General features: G+C 47.3%; 1 protein-coding gene across 4 annotated transcripts in view; it reads right to left on the bottom strand.

The window, feature by feature from the left end:
• PIR (pirin) overlaps positions 1-19,189 on the bottom strand; it is a 100,999-nt gene extending 81,810 nt beyond the window's left edge. For all 4 annotated transcript variants that reach the window (XM_065412386.1, XM_065412395.1, XM_065412403.1 and 1 more), the window contains exons 1-3: positions 19,119-19,189; positions 18,666-18,807; positions 17,037-17,129 (exon numbers count right to left, since the gene is read on the bottom strand). In XM_065412386.1, coding sequence (XP_065268458.1) covers positions 17,037-17,129; positions 18,666-18,761 — 189 coding nt within the window. In that variant the 5' untranslated portion in view covers positions 18,762-18,807; positions 19,119-19,189. The remainder of the gene's footprint in view (positions 1-17,036; positions 17,130-18,665; positions 18,808-19,118) is intronic.
• Positions 19,190-19,484: the final 295 nt, after the last annotated feature.

The following is a 19,484-nucleotide window of genomic DNA, read 5'->3' as shown; positions in this document are numbered from 1 at the left end:
AAGTGGGGATACAGCCTTGACAACTTCTCTTAAGACATTTGCAATACTCCACTAAGTATCTGGCAGCCTTGTACAGAAAGGACATTGAGATGTTCCAGAGGCAGTCAACAAGAATGATAATAAGGCTAAATTATTAACTTGAGCAGAGAGGCTGCAAAAACTCAGATACTATATACTAAAAGTTAAGCTTTTCAAGTACTCAATGTGGAAGCTTCATAGACTAACACAGCAAAAACTAAGCACTAAGCTAACAAAACATTAAGCATGAGCTGGACAGTTACTGCACTTTGCGGGAGAATAATATGAGTTCCTTAAATGATACCTTATTGGCTGTGACTCGTTGGGGCATGAATTGTGCCTGCCTCTATGTTTGCACAGCACTTTGCATACGGGAGCCCATAGCCCATAATTCAGTGTTTCTCAAACTGGGGTCGCCGCTTGTGTAGGGACCAGCATGACAGTACAGTAATAGGCATATCCCGAGGGAAAAAAACTCTGGCCTTGGCATTTTTTAAACCAAAGGCCCTAGTCTTCCATCACAGGAGAAATTCATTCTTTCACCAGAGAATCAAACACTTGGATATAGTTCTCACCTCACAATATCAAGCACCCTCAAGCTATTAAGTGGTTGTACTGCCTCTCCTTACTCCAACTGGAACAGGCAATTGTCTTTCAGCAACAGTGAGACTGTCTGGTAGTGAGGTAGCTGAGTAGAGCTGGATGATAAATGATTTTCCCATCCCATGACTATTTTTGAGAATTCAAAATTTTTTCCCATCCCAAATTGGGACAGAAGTCACAAAGTTTTCCAATTTGCGTCAATCCAAATGTTCCACTGTGATTCTGACTTTTTTTTTTAACCTTTGTCAATCACAATTAGCTTAAATTTTAAAATATAAAGCTATTTCAAAAGTGAAAACCAGAATTCTTCATTTCTAAAATATCAAAATTTTGACAATTTTGAAAAAAATTTCCCCAGAAGCTTTTCGAGTCAGGAGAATCATCAAAACTGACCCTGTTTTGTGAACAGTTTCCGTTTTAATCAATCAGCATTTTTTTTATGAAAAACATTTTATTGAAAAATTCCCAACCAGCTCTATAGCAGAGCTGAATGCAAGTGGCTTCCAAACTACACTTTTCTCTGTAATGATTCTAAGCTGACAGTAGTTATAAGTGAGACCACAATTTGAAACACTTTCAGTGACATTATTTCATCAGCCAAAGTCTGTATTCGTTTCCTTGAGTTTCTCTCTGCAATTTTAAATGAACTTATACTTTTGGGATCTATTTACAAGCACAGTCATTTGGAGTTGGGTGAGGAGGGGCGGGAATTACCAGTTCTGACAATCATTTTTATTATATTTAAGTGAACATTTTTATGTTATAAATACTATTTCTCCTATATATTTCAAGTTACAGATTCATACCTTGTTCTACTAGAATGAAATAGTAGTTTGCATAAAAAAAGAAAATATTTGTTTTATTGACCTTACAATGATATATTTATGTTCATAAAAGATATGATGGTGTGATGATATCAGCACTATACTATAATGTTTCCTTTTAAGTTTAACCCACTTTTTTATGTATTATTATAAAATGGGCAATGAAATAAGCAATACCTTACTATTATAATAAAAGCTTAGAAGAATAGCTGCTGCATTAAGCCAATGGAGTAAACAAATACTTTATCACAAGTATGTCACATACAAGGACACTGGAACTCAGATTTTTCTTGTTCTTTCATCTTTCTATTAGTGGAGTCAGAAGGCAGATACAGTACTTGTCTAATGGACACTGGCTCAGGTCCTTGGTGTTATAAAGTCAATGGAATGCCTATTGGTTTCAATAGCCATTGGATCATACTGTTAAAGCATAAATTAAGACACTTTTCTTAAACAGGAATTTTTATGAGTACTTTCCACCCACCAGTAAATACTCATGAAATAAATTCTTACTTCATTTAGCATGCTGATTGTTAGTGCTGCCACACAATGCCATCTGCCGGTTCACATGAGAAATAAAGTTTGATGGACTCAGCCCACTGACACTATGTTAGCTGTACATATTAAATCTTCCTGCTGTAAGTTCATGATTGTTATAAATAACCAGTCACATGACAGTTGGAGTTCTGCTTGAAGACCCACCTCTTTAAGACAACTCCCAGTTTTCATTTTAAAAAATTCTAGCACTCAAGCTTAAGGAGAAAAGCTTGTAAGTGGGACCTCAGTACACCCTAAAGGTGAAAAACCAGAAGACAAAAAGAGACCACAAAAATTCCTCTTTAAAATATCATGATTCTTTCGGGCCTGACTCATGATTTTTGAATACTGGGGATTGGCCATACTCTTTACTGTTAGTTCCTATCCTGTGCATAAATTATCATTGTTTATGGAATAGTCACTTCTCTACATTGGGTTAAAGCCAATCTATTTTTATGTCTTCCTTAAAAAAAAAGGCACCCCTGAATCTTATAGTGATCGAAAGCAAAGTGAAGATGGCCACTCTTCACCCTCCACTCTTGAACAGTGAAGGACAGTTTTACCCCAGTGGCTCAGGGCGTACCTTTATATACAGTCCATTAAGGGTTCAATTCACCTGTATGTGGAGGGCCTTCACCATCCTGTGCACCATTTTAAAACCCATTTAAACCTTCTCGGGTGTCTGGTTGGTGGGTCTTGCCCACACGCTCAGGGTCAAACTGATCACCATATCTGGGGTTGGGAAGGAATTTCCCCCAGGTCAGTTTGGCAAAGAACCCAGCAGATTTTCGCCTTCTTCTGCAACATGGGGCTTGGGTCACTTTCTGGTTTAAACTAGTGTAAATGCTGAATTCTCCGTAACTTGAAATCTTTAAACCATGATTTGAATACTTCAGTAATTCAGCCAGAGGTTAGAGGTCTATTACAGAAGTGGCTGGGTGAGGTTCTGTGGCTTGTTCAGATTCATGAGGTACAATTTTCCTTTTCAAAAGCTGTGTTGACTCTTCCCCAACATATCCTGTTTTCTATGTGTCTGATAATTCTGTTCTTTACCACAGTTTCAACCAGTTTGCCTGGTACTGAAGTCAAGCTTACCAGCGTGTAATTGCCAGAATCCCCTCTGGAGCCTTTTTAAAAAAATTGGCGTTACATTAGCAATCCACCAGTCATCTGGTACAGAGGCTGATTTAAGCAATAGCTCTGCAATTTCATATTTGAGTTCCTTCAGAACTCTTGGGTGAATACCACCTGGTCAATGACCAGTTCTAAATAAATTAAGTGTCATGCACACTTTAATATTGCATGCATTTTAATATTTGTATTTTATAATCTTGAAGCTTTGCCAAGAATCACTCTCTTTACTTGGTTCAGCAAGTTTATTATTGTGCAAAAACACGAAAAACTTATTATCTAGGTTTTTGTCCAACAAAAGAAAGTTTACTTGTTTTTATATGCTGTGTGCAAAACCTTCTGGCACTCAGTAGCCTGAATGCTAGTTAGTCTGAGTAGGGGAAAATAAGCACAGTTTTAAGAAAATGTACATTATGTAGTGAGCTTAAACTGCCACGTCTATTGTATGTTTTGTGCTTGCTCTTCTGTGTAATGTAAATATTTCTAACAGTCAGCAATATAGAAAGAATACATAGTAAGTCCAACTAGTTCATTTTCACTGGAAATGTATGCCAATGAGCTTTAAAAAGTCAAGTTCTAAGTGGAATCCATGGATTTCTCAATCACTTTTGCACAAGTACGCCACACAATTAACCAGCTTATTAATCATTAGAGAAGATCCTGAATCTAGGATGAATTTTGGTATGGCAAATGGTGATATTCTTTAAATATTAATGTGAGCTGCATTGCTAACTCCCTGCATACCACAATGCAAAAATGTGCCACTCTGCATTTGCTCCCATTTCCATGTTAATTGATCTTGTATTCCTGAGATACTGAGGTCCTCCTTCACTGTGAGTAGTGTTTTATTCCAAAAGTAGTCTAATTGACGTCAGTGGGATTGCTCATGCTGTAAAACACTGTTCAATGCAACTAGGGTATTGCAAGCTGGCCCTGAGGTTTTCCGTAACCTCCATGGCTATTTTGTTTGATACTCTGCGCTAAATTTCTCCCCATACACAATGGAGCCCCTTTTCTTTAAAATGCAGAAAAAATACTGTAACTCCAAAAACATTTTGCTAAAATGCTAGTATTTTGAGTCACCACAACCTTACTTCTCAAATGCAAATGTAATATTGTACATGCAGTTTGCATGGGTAAACTAGGCCTAAGGCTTACTAGCAAACACTACAAGGGCTTTAATGAAATGAAGAAATCTGTCCAAGAGGGATTCCATATGCCGGACCTACCTAGCATGGAGAAATTTTCCCTTCAAAACTGAATTACCATTATCCACATCCATACATACAAACTCACTGCAGCTCAGAAGTGCAATTGGGACACGATAGCTCTCCGTTCTGGGAAGAGGACTCTGAAGTCCCAGTTTTAGGAGTCTCTCAGTAGAAGACCTTCAGCTATGGAACTCACTTCCTCTTACTGGGGAGTACAGCTTGCTGCCCTTCAAGGATGAGGGTAAGATACATCTGTTTAATTAGCATTGGTTTTAGAGTGCTGTGATGAGATGGGTGCTAGCCAATTAATTTTGTCATTACACCATCATAAGAAAGCATGTTTTGGCCACCCAGTAGGGATTGTAGTGTTCTTATCATGCTATTCAAGATGTCCAGATCCTATGGTGACAGATGACATGTAAATAACTGCAAAATAATAGTTTGCAAAGGGGTAGCTATGGGTGGGCTGGGTATTGTTTCAAGTACAGCCAACATCTCCAAGCAAGACCAACTGTTACTGTCTGCCTACAAACTCCAAAGGAACAAACGAGAATTCGCTTGAGGAAAGATGCATTCAGTTTCCGTGTGGTTTTAGTATAGCATAAAAAGGAGATGATGTTAGGAAATAGAGAAGTAATGTTAGAGTTTAACTGGCAGTTAAAATCTCTGTCTCTCATACACTTTGGCATATATTAATCAACAGTATTTTATTGAGTATCAGAGGGGTAGCCGTGTTAATCTGGATCTGTAAAAAGCAACAAAGAGTCCTGTGGCACCTTAAAGACTAACAGATGTATTGGAGCATAAGCTTTCGTGGGTGAATGCCCACTTCGTCAGATGCATGTAATGGAAATTTCCAGAGGCAGGTATAAATATGCAGGCAAGAATCAGTCTGGAGATAACGAGGTTAGTTCAATCAGGGAGGGTGAGGCCCTCTTCTAGCAGTTGAGGTGTGAACACCAAGGGAGGAGAAACTGCTTTTGTAGTTGGCTAGCCATTCACAGTCTTTGTTTAATCCTGATCTGATGGTGTCAAATTTGCAAATGAACTGAAGCTCAGCAGTTTCTCTTTGAAGTCTGGTCCTGAAGTTTTTTTGCTGTAAGATGGCTACCTTTACATCTGCTATTGTGTGGCCAGGGAGGTTGAAGTGTTCTCCTACAGGTTTTTGTATATTGCCATTCCTAATATCTGACTTGTGTCCATTTATCCTTTTACGTAGGGACTGTCCAGTTTGGCGATGTACATAGCAGAGGGGCATTGCTGGCACATGATGGCGTATATAACATTGGTGGATGTGCAGGTGAATGAACCGGTGATGTTGTAGCTGATCTGGTTAGGTCCTGTGATGGTGTCGCTGGTGTAGATATGTGGGCAGAGTTGGCATCGAGGTTTGTTGCATGGATTGGTTCCTGAGTAAGAGATGTTATGGTGCGGTGTGTGATTGCTGGTGAGAATATGCTTAAGGTTGGCGGGTTGTCTGTGGGCAAGGACTGGCCTGCCTCCCAAGGTCTGTGAAAGCGAGGGATCATTGTCCAGGATGGGTTGTAGATCACTGATGATGCGTTGGAGAGGTTTAAGCTGAGGACTGTAGGTGATGGCCAGTGGAGTTCTGTTGGTTTCTTTCTTGGGTTTGTCTTGTAGCAGGAGGCTTCTGGGTACACGTCTGGCTCTGTTGATTTGTTTCCTTATTTCCTTGTGCGGGTATCGTAGTTTTGAGAATGCTTGGTGAAGATCTTGTAGGTGTTGGTCTCTGTCTGAGGGGTTGGAGCAAATGCGGTTGTACCTCAGCGCTTGGCTGTAGACGATGGATCGTGTGGTGTGTCCGGGGTGGAAGCTGGAGGCATGAAGGTAGGCATAGCGGTCGGTGGTTTTTCGGTATAGGGTTGTGTTAACGTGACCATCACTTATTTGTACTGTGGTGTCTAGGAAGTGGACCTCCCGTGTAGATTGGTCCAGGCTGAGGTTGATGGTGGGGTGGAAGCTGTTGAAATCGTGGTGGATTTCTTCCAGAGTCTCCTTCCCATGGGTCCAGATGATGAAGATGTCGTCAATGTAGCGTAGGTAGAGAAGGGGCGCGAGTGGACGAGAGCTGAGGAAGCGTTGTTCCAGGTCAGCCATAAAAATGTTGGCATATTGTGGGGCCATGCGGGTGCCCATGGCGGTGCCACTGGTCTGGAGGTATATACTGTCACCAAATTTGAAATAATTGTGCACGAGGATAAAATCACAGAGCTCAGCAACAAGTTGTGCTGTGTCATCATCAGGGATACTGTTTCTGACAGCTTGTATTCCATCTGTGTGTGGGATGTTTGTGTAGAGAGCCTCCACATCCATGGTGGCTAGGATGGTGTTTTCTGGGAGATCACCAATGCATTGTAGTTTTCTCAGGAAATCAGTGTCACGGAGATAGCTGGGAGTGCTGGTGGCATAGGGTCTGAGTAGAGAGTCCACATATCCGGATAGTCCTTCAATGAGAGTGCCAATTCCAGAGATGATGGGGCGTCCAGGATTTCCAGGTTTGTGGATCTTGGGTAGTAGATAGAATAACCCCGGTTGGGGCTCTAAGGGTTTGTTGATTTGTTCCTGTGTTAGTGTAGGGCAGGCCTGCACAACTCGTAAAGCGGCGAGGGCCATGTTACTCCAAAGAAAATAGCTGAGGGCCGAAACCCCCCGGCCATGCTGAAACACGCCCCCCCCCCCCAGCGCCACCCAGCCCCGCCGAACCCCGTCCCCCCCCAGCGCCGCCCAGCCCCCATGTAAGCAAGCAGGACTCACCCCGGTGGCGCCTCCTGCTGGTCTTCTCGGGAATTAGCTCATCCAGCCGTTGGAGCGACCTCTGCAGGCCGGTGTCCCACTGCTGCTGTCTCTGTGTCCCTCCTGGACCCCAGTGCCCTTTGATCTGGGGTGCTGCCCCCTGGCAATACCCCCACACTCTGGCTCTTGGTCTCCTCTCTCTGGGGAACCCCCAATCCTCTAATCCCCACCTCACCTCAGTATAAGGCTACTGCCAGTCACCAACTAGCCCCCGCGCCGTGGGGTAGACTGCAGTATATCAGCCACTCATCACAGGCAAGGTTGGGTTTGGACCTGCTGCCTCCCTCTATAGCTGGGCTGCCCCTCTGCAGCCCTGGTACTGGTCTTAGGCCCTTAGCTAGGTCCGCAGCTTGGGGGTTTTCCAGGCTGGAGTTCCCCAGCTCCTCTAGCCTTCCCCAGCCCTGCTCCACTCCCAGTACCCTGTTCAACTCCCTAGCAGCCAGACCCTTCTCTCTCTACAAGCAGAGAGAGACTTCCTCTGGGCCTCTGGCTCACAGCCTTTTTATACAGGCCAGCTGGGGCCTGATTGTGGCATGGCACAGCTGCAGCGGCTTCCCCAATCAGCTCAGCTTTTCCCCGGCCACAGCCCTCCCCCAAGGCTGTTTTAAGCCCTTCAGGGCAGAAGCGGGGTAACCACCCTGCTACACCCCCCGAAACACATCTCCCACCCCAGCGCCGCCCTCACCGCGGAAACAAACCCTCCTTCCCCAGCGCCGCCCTGCCGAAACAGCTGTGGGCCGAAAAGGAAGGGGTTTTTTGCGGGGGGGGAGAGGGTGTGATACTTTATTACGAATTTTTCAATTAAAGCAAACAATTTTTTAAATTATTTTAATTTTTTTTATGAATCATGGAAAAATGAAAAACACCTGTTCCGTTGAAAGAAAACATTTGTACTTTTCATAATTATCTTGCAAATTTAATGAGAAATATTACATCTCTTTTCGGCAACAAGCTTGTCGTATTCGGGGGTCATATTTGAAGTGGATATTTTCATAATTTCTTCCAAATGGTCGTCAGTCAGAGAAGAACGTTGCTTGTTTTTATTCATGTTCATGATGGAAAATGTTTGTTCACATATGTAAGTGCTTCCAAAAATGCTGAACATTTTCAGTGCAACTTCAATAAGATTCTTGTATTTTTCATCATCCAGACTTTTGTAGAAGTCCCACAGGCTGCTTTCTCTGTGCTTATTTCGGTAAACTGCCGAACACTGAAGTTCAATAACCTCCAACTGCAAATCTTGTGGCACTTCCTCTGGATCCACAGAAAAGGGATCAGCTTCAACTGGATGTCATCATCTTTAGACAAAGTAAGTCTTCTGTCAAATTCTTCAATCAAAAGATTGATGTGCTTTGCGTATTTTTCTCCTAACTCGGCGTGTTTGTGCTGAGGGATACGCTGTGCACAAGTGGGAAAGTGACACATTTCACCTTTTGACATCTGACTTCTGAAAAGTTTCAATTGCATTTTGAAAGCTTTCACTGCTGCACACATTTGAAATATAAGTTGATTTTTTCCCTGAAGTTGAATGTTGAGATCATTCAGGTGTGCTGTAATATCACAAAAGAAAAAGAGATCTTAATTCAGGACTCATTTTCAAGCTCCGGGAATTTTATTGGCCCATTTTCTAGGAATTTTGCTATCTCCTCTTTCAAAGCAACGAAATGCTGGAGCACTCTTCCTCGACTCAACCACCTCACTTCCGTATGGTAGATTACGTCGCTGCACTCGGCGTCTTCCCCTTCAAGAAAGGCTCGAAATGTCCTATGTTTTAGTCCTCTAGAACGGATGAGGTTTACAATGGAAACTACCACTGACATTACATGCTCAAATTTTAAGACTTTGCTACACAAAACCTGATGGTGTATAATGCAGTGATGTTTGGTTATTTGTCTCCCAATAAATTCTTCAAGAAGAGTAACTGCTCCAACATTTTTTCCACACATAGCTGGAGCACCATCAGTACAAATGGCCACCAAGTTTGTGAAATCTACTCCCAACTTATCATTCATGCACTTTATCACTTCACTGGAGATTTCTTTTCCAGTTGTGCGACCCATCATGGAGCACATGCCAACAAGTTCTTCAGTAATTTCAAAGTTTTTATCAATACCTCTAATAAAAATAAGAAGTTGGGCGGTGTCTTTTAAATCGGTGCTTTCATCCATAGCTAGGGAGTAAAAGCAGAATTCACTGACTCTCTGCTTTAACTGATCACTTAGATTAGTAGAAATGTCAGCTATTCTTCTCTGTACAGTCATGCGTGATAGACTGACATTCTCAAATATTCCCCTCTTTTCTGGACATAACTCAGATACAGCAATCAACATACACTTTTTTAAAAACTCGCCTTCTGTGAAGCATTTCCCAGCAGCAGCAATTTCCTTAGAAATTTGAAAGCTTACTTTAATAACTGTATCGTTCTCAGTGCTCAATTTCTTGAAAATTTGCTGTTCTCCACTAAGGTTTTTCACTAAACTGGCTGCTTTAATTATTTTTTCATTTGGGTTCAATTTGGCGAGATTGGGATGTTTAGTTTCAAAGTGCCGCCGAAGGTTGTATTCTTTCGGAACAGCTAACGTTTCGCGACACACGAGGCACAGTATTTTGTCTTTGGAAACAGTACATAAGTATTTATTTGTCCATTCAGTGTTGAAAACTCTGTGCTCTGATTCTATTTTTCTCTTTTTCTTTTCACTCATGGTAGCCATTATGAAGCTCAAGATTTTGTTGAATAAATTCACACACAAGGGAAACACTCAGTCACACACAAAGAGAAGAGATATCTCACGGCACGTGGCACACTAGCAAGGCACTGACAGTGTGTGGAAGCCTGTAGAGGGGGAAAGAAACGGCGCGCATAGGGTAACCAGATCACAGCAGTAAAATAGGACCCGCCTCCTCCCTGCTCGGTCCCACCTTTACACCCCTCTTTAACCCCCAGGGGTCACTATATTACTGCACACAGCAGTACCAAAAATTAAAATACTGAAAATGGATGCCTCCTTCCAGCCACCGACTCGCCGCTCGCCTCCTCACCTCCCCCCAAGTATAAAGCCTTGCCGCCACTACCTGCCCACCCGCCTGCTCGGTTCGTCATCCCCCCATGAAATAAGGGGAGGGGAAAAGGGGGACAGTTTGAAGGGATTTTCTGGGGGTATGAACTAAGCCGGGGAGGGGGAAGGGGAGCAGTGTGAAGGGATTGGATGTGACTGTCCCACACACAAACACAGGTGCCGCAGGGAGCCCTGGGGGGGGCGGGGCGCGGGCAGTGTGATTGGGGCCGGGGAGGGATAAGGTCCCTGGACCAGGGAAGGGGGCAGCAGTAAGGGCAGGGCAGGTGCAAAACACACACACAGGGCCGGCTTTAGGAAGTGCGGGGCCCAATTCGAACATTTTCAGCGGGGCCCCAGCAGGGATGACTAGAAGAAAAAAAAACATGTAAAAAAAAGCCTTTCATTTCTTCCATGTATTATTTACTTTCCATAACTATATAAATAATAAAATTATATATTATGTACATTGTGTTATATATGCTGTTGATCGGTTATTAATGAGCTCCATTTCACATGTGTGGGTCCCAGCCACTCCCTGGGGGTGTCCTAGGGTGACCAGATATCCCGATTTTATAGGGACAGTCCCAATTTTGGGGTCTTTTTCTTATATAGGCTCCTATTACCCCCCACCCCTGTTCTGGTTTTTCACACTTGCTGTCTGGTCACCCTAGTGGTGTGCACATGTGTGGGTCCCAGCTGCTTCCTGCCCCCCTCATTGAAGCAGGTGTGCAGGGTTACTGCCCTGGGAACTGCAGGGCACCAGTGGACATGGAGCTGGCTGGAGGCAGGGCAGGGGCTGACTGGAGGTAGGGTCTGGCTGCAGGCAGGGCAAGGGGTGTGGGGATGGCTGGAGACGGGAGTGTGGGGCGGGCTGGCTGGCTTCAGGCAGGGCCGCAGGGGGGTGCGGCAGGGGTTGGCAGGGCTGGAGACAGAGGAGTGCGGGACTGGCTGGCTTCAGGCAGGGGGGTGCGGCAGGGGTTTGCTGGAGACAGGGCAGGGGGTGCGGGGCTGGGGCGGGGAGGGGTGTGTGTGGGGCTGGCTGGCTTCGGGCAGGGCCGCAGGGGGGTGCGGCAGGGGCTGGCTGTGGGCAGGGGGTGCAGAGCTGGCTGCAGGCAGGGCAGGGGGTGCGGGGCTGGAGGCAGGGCAGGGGGTGGAGCAGGGGCTGGCTGCGGGCAGGGGGTGTGGGGCTGGCTGGAGACGGGCTGGCTGCGGGCAGGGGGCTGGCTGGAGACGGGCTGGCTGCGGGCAGGGCAGGGGGCGTGGGGCTGGGGTGGACAGGGGTGTGTGTGGGGCTGGCTGGCTGCGGGCAGGGCAGGGGGTGCGGTAGAGGCAGCTGGAGCCCCAGCCCTTTAAATAGCCCCCGAGCCCCCCCCCCCCCCCCCCATCCCAGGGCTCTGGGGGCTATTTAAAGGGCCTGGGGCTCCAAAGCCCCAGGCCCTTTAAATTGCCCCCTGGGGAAGCCGGGGCTTGGGCGTGGGGCCCGATTCAGGGGACTCAGTTGAATCGGCCTAAAGCCGACCCTGCACACACACACACACACACACACACACACACACACTCTCTCTCTCTCTCTGTCTCCCTCCTCCCCCCCGGGTTTTCCCGGCTGCCCACAGACAGTTCAACCCCACCCCACCCCCATCACTACGGAGGCCGCCCTGGGAGCAACCAGCGCAGTAGCCACCCCACCCCCAACCGAAGAGGGGGTTTGGGGGGGGGTCTCGGCCCAGTCCCCCCCAGCTGCGGCTCGAGCCCAGGCCCGGCGCCCTTCCCCTCGCTCGCACTTACCGACTCTGCCTCGTGCCCAGCGCTTCCCGCCTCAGCAGGCCCCGGAAGTGACGCACCCGCTGTACGCCAGGCAGGGGGAGACGGAGACACGTGCACGCGTGTGCGCGCTTCTGGCCGTTCGGGTGGTCGGGCGGGCCCCCGGCAGCCACGCTTCTGACCGTCCGGGCGGTCGGAGCGCGGCACGCGCATGCGGGGCTGTGAGGTTGGCCCCCCCCCAGGCAGGGGACGAAGCCGGCAGCCGCGCTTCTCACCGGCTGGGGCTGTGAGGTCGGCCTCCCCCTCCCACTCCCCCTCCCCCCGGCAGGGGGCGAACCCGGCAGCCGCGCTTCTCGCCGGCCGGCCGGTCGGAGCGCAGTGCGCACGCGCGGGGCTGTGAGGTCGGCTCTGCCCCTGGGCAGGGGGTGAAGCCGGCAGCTCCCCCCGCCACTTGCCCGCGGGCCGCACAGTCAGCCCCCGCGGGCCGCATGTTGTGCAGGCCTGGTGTAGGGAGTGTCCTGAGTAGATGGTTCAGTTTCTTAGTATATTTCTCAGTGGGATCTGAGGAAAGTGGCCTGTAGAATTTGGTATTAGAGAGTTGTCTGGCAGCCTCCTACTGATAGTCAGACCTGTTCAAGACGATGACAGCACCTCCTTTATCAGCCTCTTTGATTATAATTTCAGGGTTGTTTCAACAGAGCCAGACGTGTACCCAGAAGCCTCCTGCTACAAGACAAACCCAAGAAAGAAACCAACAGAACTCCACTGGCCATCACCTACAATCCTCAGCTTAAACCTCTCCAACGCATCATCAGTGATCTACAACCCATCCTGGACAATGATCCCTCGCTTTCACAGACCTTGGGAGGCAGGCCAGGCCTCGCCCACAGACAACCCGCCAACCTTAAGCATATTCTCACCAGCAATCACACATCGCACCATAACAACTCTTACTCAGGAACCAATCCATGCAACAAACCTCGATGCCAACTCTGCCCACATATCTACACCAGCGACACCATCACAGGACCTAACCAGATCAGCTACAACATCACCAGTTCATTCACCTGCACATCCACCAATGTTATATACGCCATCATGTGCCAGCAATGCCCCTCTGCTATGTACATCGGCCAAACTGGACAGTCCCTACGTAAAAGGATAATGGACACAAGTCAGATATTAGGAATGGCAATATACAAAAACCTGTAGGAGAACACTTCAACCTCCCTGGCCACACAATAGCAGATGTAAAGGTAGCCATCTTACAGCAAAAAAACTTCAGGACCAGACTTCAAAGAGAAACTGCTGAGCTTCAGTTCATTTGCAAATTTGACACCATCAGATCAGGATTAAACAAAGACTGTGAATGGCTAGCCAACTACAGAAGCAGTTTCTCCTCCCTTGGTGTTCACACCTCAACTGCTAGAAGAGGGCCTCACCCTCCCTGCTTGAACTAACCTCGTTATCTCCAGACTGATTCTTGACTGCATATTTATACCTGCCTCTGGAAATTTCCATTACATGTGTCTGACGAAGTGGTCATTCACCCACGAAAACTTATGCTCCAATATATCTGTTAGTCTTTAAGGTACCACAGGACTCTTTGTTAGTATTTTATTGCAGCATCTAATTTTATCAGGAAGAAATCTGCATCATAAACCTCACCACCTTCCACTGTAAGTGCAAGGTGCCCTTCTTTGATCTGCCTTCTCTAACTTAAACACACAGCAGCATCCACATTTAAAAAACAAACAAACACAAAAATAACCCTACCAAAACAAACAGGACATGTAATTCTCCTCCCGGGGAGAGGAGGAGAGAACAAATCACACATAACAGATATTAGTCATGTCACTTCATGTACTACTAGAAGGTACTCAGATACTAAGATGATGAGGGCAGTATAAGAACCTATAATGAATAGAAAGTATGAATAGCTTACTTCTGGGGGCATTCTGCACAAAAAAAAAAAAAAAAAATTCTGCACACAATATTTTAAAATTCTGCAACTTTTATTTGTCAATAAGTAAATGCAGAGGCTCCAGCATGGCAGTGGGCAGCACAGGCCACTGGCTGCACGAAGGTGGGAGATCACCCTGCAGCTCCCCCCCACCCCCGGGACACGGACTCAGCAGTGAGGCTGCACCTGACCCTGATATAGCACATAGCCTGCCCCAGAAACACCCTAGGAGTCTGCCCCTCAGAGCCAGATGCACCAGATGTGGGGCAGGCAGGCTCAACCAGGCAGGATCCAAGTGTGGAGGGGCTCAGTGTAGGCTCGTTGGGAGGGTTCCAGATGCAAGGGCAATGGCACTCTACAGGGGGTTCCAGAGAATGCCCGGCAGTGGACTGCAACTTCAGGCAAGGCTGCACCGGAGAGGCTCATGCTCGAAAACAGTCCTCTGGTAAACTGACGGTTCCCATGGAGATTAACAGGGTACAGGTCCCCACACTCATGGACTAGGGATGTAATCAAACTCATCTGGCAAGACCTCATCACCACCCCAAATCCACAGAGAGAAGTCATCCAATTACAGTTTATTGACAGGGACGTGAAGCCCTACCCCAGCACTCAGGTCATCACGACAGTGGACAGCGAGATCAGAATCATGATGGTAGGCCGAGCCTACCCAGTTATCCGCAGCTGTGACTGGAAGGGATTCACAAGGGTTCTACACACTACAAACCCTGAGCCAGGCAAACCAGAGCCCATGTTTGAGGGGGGACCCCCTCGAGGAAATGGGGGAGACATCTGGTAATCACGACACTGACTTTGAGGGACCCAGGACACCGAGCTCGACAGCCCTGATGAGAAGGCAGACCCTGTTCATCAACATGGGGAGGATCCACCAAACTTGGGAGCCAACTATGGCCAAAACCAGCGAGAAGACTCTACGCTCAGTCGAGCGTACAAGCAACTGGCCAGCATAAATGGAAGGGTCACAGAGCCCCGATCGGCAAAAGAATATCCCCAGTTTGAGCTAAAAGAGGACTGTCTATACTAGGTTGACCCTGACCCGCAAAGTCAAGAGGCCCAGACCCAGTTGCTTGTGCCCTGGTGCCACAAGCAAGCTGTCGTGAGGTTCACTCATGATGTCCCTGCTGCTGAGCACTGGGCCATGAAAAGACGTTGGTCCAAATTTTGGCCCATTATTTTTGGCCAGGAATTCACCGGGAAGTCAAAGACTTTTGCAGCTCCTGTCCAGACTCCCAGCTTATCACTCCATAGTGAGCACCGAAAGCCACACTACTCCCACTACGCATGGTGGGGGTACTCTTTGAGAGGATCACCATGGAACTAGTGGGACCCCTCAAGAGAAGTTTCAGATACATTTTGGTGATCCTGGACTCTGCTATCCACTTCCCTGAAGCAATCCCCCTCCGTAACATCACAGCCCAGACCATTGCTGTGGAGATATTCGAGGTCTTTGCTCAGGTGGACCTCCCACAAGAAATCTGGACAGACCAGGGCACAAACATCACATCAAAGTTGCTTAAGCAAGTCTGCAACCTGTTGGGCATTGAGATGATTCAGACGTCCGTTTATCACCCTCAAATGGATGGCTTAGTCGAACGTTTCAACAGAACCCTCAAGGGCATCCTTTGGAGATTTTCCCTGACAAAGCTTCTGCTACTCACAATCTGGGAAGTTCACCAATCATCAACCAAGTTTTCTCCATTTGAGCTGCTTTATGGGAGGCAGCCATGGGGAGTCCTGGACCTGGTGTGTGAGAGCTGGGAGCAGGCACCTTCCCCATTATAAGGTCTCTTGCAGTACATCCTCTGACTGCACCCAACTTGAGAAGGTGGGGGCCTTAGCATGCAAGAATCTTCACAACACACAGAAGTCACAGGAACAGGCATACAACCAGGGAGCCAGGAAATAGCCTTTGAACCAGGGGACAAGGTTCTCCTGTTACTCTCCTCTGAGGAGTCAAAACTGCTCGCCCAATGGCAGGGGCCTCATGAAGTGATCCACCAAGTGGGGCCAATAACTATGAAATCCAGCAGCTGGACAAGAGGAAGAAATGTCAAATATACCACGTGAACATCTTGAAACCCTAGCGGGATCGGAAGGGGTTGCTGACTGCCCCTTATAGCCCTGAGGCAGAGTTGAGCTCAGCTAACCTTTTCCCTTGCAGGAAGTAAAAGAACAGGGCCCTGGAGCTCAGCTGGGGCCAGACCAGGGAAGGAGCAAGACGTCCTTCCCAGAGAGCCAAACTGTCCACGGAGCCCATGACCAGCTGTGGCGGGCGACAACTCTCCTGAGCTGGCCTGGAGTCAAGACAAGCCACTGACCCAGGAGACTCAGGAATCCGAAGAGGAAGCAGAGAGTGAGCCGTTCGACAAGGAGACTAGGAACCAGCGGCCACAGAGCAACCGAACCAGATGCCAGTAAGAAGCAGCCCAGGAAAACGAGACTTTAGTCCTGCTGAGTTGCCGAGAGGTGAGGCAGTAACCCCACATTCCCCTGCTAATGCAGCAACAGGATCACCCATTGCTTCAAGGATCCTAGGCTGGGACCCGGTGGTGCAGGGTGGGCCCACGTCCCCTTGCGCACACTCATGGCTGGAGGCCAGAGCCAGTGACTGTTTGTTTGCTCAGCCCACTCCCAGGAGGCCTGAGCTAGTGACTGTTTGCTCAGCCCTCATCCAAGAGGTGTGAGCTACCGACTGTTTATTTAGTCAGCCCACACCCATGAGGCCTGAATTATTCACTGCCAGTTCATTCAGCCCACACCCAGGAGACCTGAGCTGTTGCTCATTTAGTTGCCCCACTGCAAGCCAGAACTCCCAAGCAACAGATCTGGCATAGGCGCTTAGTCCCCGACGCTACCGGGGGAAGGAGGTGGGGCCCTGATCCTGAGAAGCAGGAACCTTACAACATTGCAGTGACCAGTGTGGACGCAACTTTCATTTCACTGCACCTTGTTGCTACACATGGAGTGCCTGTACTCTATACACCACCATCCATGTAGACACAGCCACAGATGCAATAAGAGGTCCCTGAGTTATAGTGACACTAGCAGGTTCAAATTTAAAAACACATACATCAGAAGATCACCTAAAATTACTCACCGTCTCAAAACCCCGATGGGGGTGATCAGGAAAGCCAGCTGGTTTACCTCCTTTGAATTCATCAAGCAACAAAAAAGGATCCACATTTTTTAACTGAAATAAATCAAATTTAGGATGTTTAGACAAAGATTTTGCATCAACTTCTGCTTTACCTGCTGCACACAAAACATAACATTGTCAGAAATACTGAACCTCAAAATATCCTTTGATTCTTAAACAGATTCCCTTACAGCCCAGCATTCAAAATTTAAGTTACACAAATATAGGTGCAAATGAAATTATAGAAGCTATATCATTTTTCAGTGCTCATCTTTATTTCCTGTGTTTATTTCTGAAGTGTACTAATCAAAAGAGTTTCATAGCATTTATACCCAGCAGTTTAAAAATAACTAAAGAACTATTTACAGATTGGTTCCAGTCCAATGAGAGCTCCTCCCCCAGAGTAAAGATTCTCACTAATGATCCACTCCCGCAAAAGCTTGAGTGAATAAACAGACCTTGAAGCATGCCTGGAAGGTCAGCAGACAGATTCTGATGGATGGAGTGAATTCCAGAGCCCTGAACTCTGGGTAACACCATACCACAAGCCCCCTTGTTATCTGTCAACTTGAGTGCATCAATTGATCTCAACTGCTGTAGCACCACACAAGGATAAAGAGGCAGGCTCTAAGATAGTAAGCACTCAAACTACACAGAGCTTTATTGGGAGCAACCAAAGCCAACACTATGAATTGTACCCAGAAGCAAACCTGAATCCAGTGCAAGCTATGGAGAGCACAAATATAATGTGCTCCCTACATGAAGCTTCAAGAAGCAAGCATTCTGCAACAGCAGTTTTCCCCATAGCTTTTAGGGGTAGCCTCATCTACTGTTCATTGTACTAATCCAGTCTCTGAGCCTAAGACATAGATAACTGGTAAGATCTATATGTGAAAGAGAAGGCCACAGTTTGCAAGACAATACAGTGGCACAACTGCCACTCTTATCTAATACCAACCGTGGTCCCCGCAACAGGACCCCCAGTTCTCCTACTATATTGACAAAAGTTTGAAAATCTCCAGTTTAAAAAGTAAATGAGGCAGGTATCAACTCTCCTGTTTCCCCTAGAGCAGGGGTCGGCAACCTCGGTAAGCTGAAGTATGTGCTGGCCGTAGCTTCCCGCCGCCCCCGGCTTCCCAACACCCCCATTGGCCTGGAGCGGCGAACCGCGGCGAACCGGCCAGTGGGAGCCGCGATCGGCCAAACCTGCAGACGCGGCAGGTAAACAAACCGGCCCGGCCCGCCGGGGTGCTTACCCTGGCGAGCCGCGTGCCAGAGGTTGCCGACCCCTGCCCTAGAGGCTTTCACAGCATCACCTCCATCATCTCTGGTTGAGCATCACCAGCTGCCTCTTATCCAAGCCCCAAAATCATATCACAACCAGAGCATCAGGAAAGCCCTGACACAGGACTGGGGAATTACTATTATATTAGTTGATGGTGCTGTTTTTTCCTGCTGCTGTATGAAGCTAATGCATTATGGATGGGTTTTGCTTTTCATATATCCACCATCAAACATTCCAACCAGGAAATGATCATCATTCGGCACCACATCAAATCTCTTTGGGAGGAGAGGAAGTATAGAGCATACCTCAGGCCTGCCAATGCTTCTCCGAACACGCGCCCCAACCCCTTCCGCCTGCTCAATGCTAAGAACAGTTTTGATAACTTTCCTCAGAGTTACCATCCTTCCTCCTTCTGAAAGAAGATGCAGTTTCCAAGACTTCAAAAATCTGCACAGGGAATAGATAAGATTTTTAAATGTTGTCAATATTATCTCTTGGAAAGTAAAAAAATCAAAAGCGCCCTAACACACAAACAGAGCAGCTAACAGCTCAAAACATTAACTGCAAATGACAGAAAATTGGCAAAAGACTATAAGATTTTGGTTTTACTTTAAATCTGCAAACAACCAACATGTCGCCTGTAGCAAAAGCCAAAACAGCAGATGGGGGTTTCCATTTACTTAAGCTAAATAGTTCATTTTTCCACCAAAGGAAAGTTGCACCTCATGCCTCAGGTACCCCCACAGCAAGTACAGTACCTTACTGCTCCCTATCTGGTGCAGGACCGCAATGCCTGCAAACCACAGATTGCTTCTCATTTAACTCCCTCTGCTCTGCACTTCACAGTAACTAACTCAGCATGAGTCAGCACAATCATCCCATCCCCTAGCAAAGGAGATGGGTGAGTCACATACTGGGGGGGGGGGGCAGCCTGGGGCGGGGCAGGGCAGTGCAAGGGAGGTCCTTGCTACAGCCTGGCTGTGGGGCTTTTATGATGCTAATATTTCAGGAGTATTGATATCTCAGCCAGCGTGCACACAGTCACACCAGCTCATGGCGCTCAGTGAGAGTCACAGACACCCAAAAAGAACGAGGAGTCCTTGTGGCACCTTAGAGACTAACAA

This window comes from Emys orbicularis, chromosome 1 (assembly GCF_028017835.1).
Source record: "Emys orbicularis isolate rEmyOrb1 chromosome 1, rEmyOrb1.hap1, whole genome shotgun sequence".
In the NCBI taxonomy this organism is placed as follows: domain Eukaryota; kingdom Metazoa; phylum Chordata; order Testudines; family Emydidae; genus Emys; species Emys orbicularis.
This window is presented reverse-complemented; position numbering and strand designations above follow the sequence as displayed.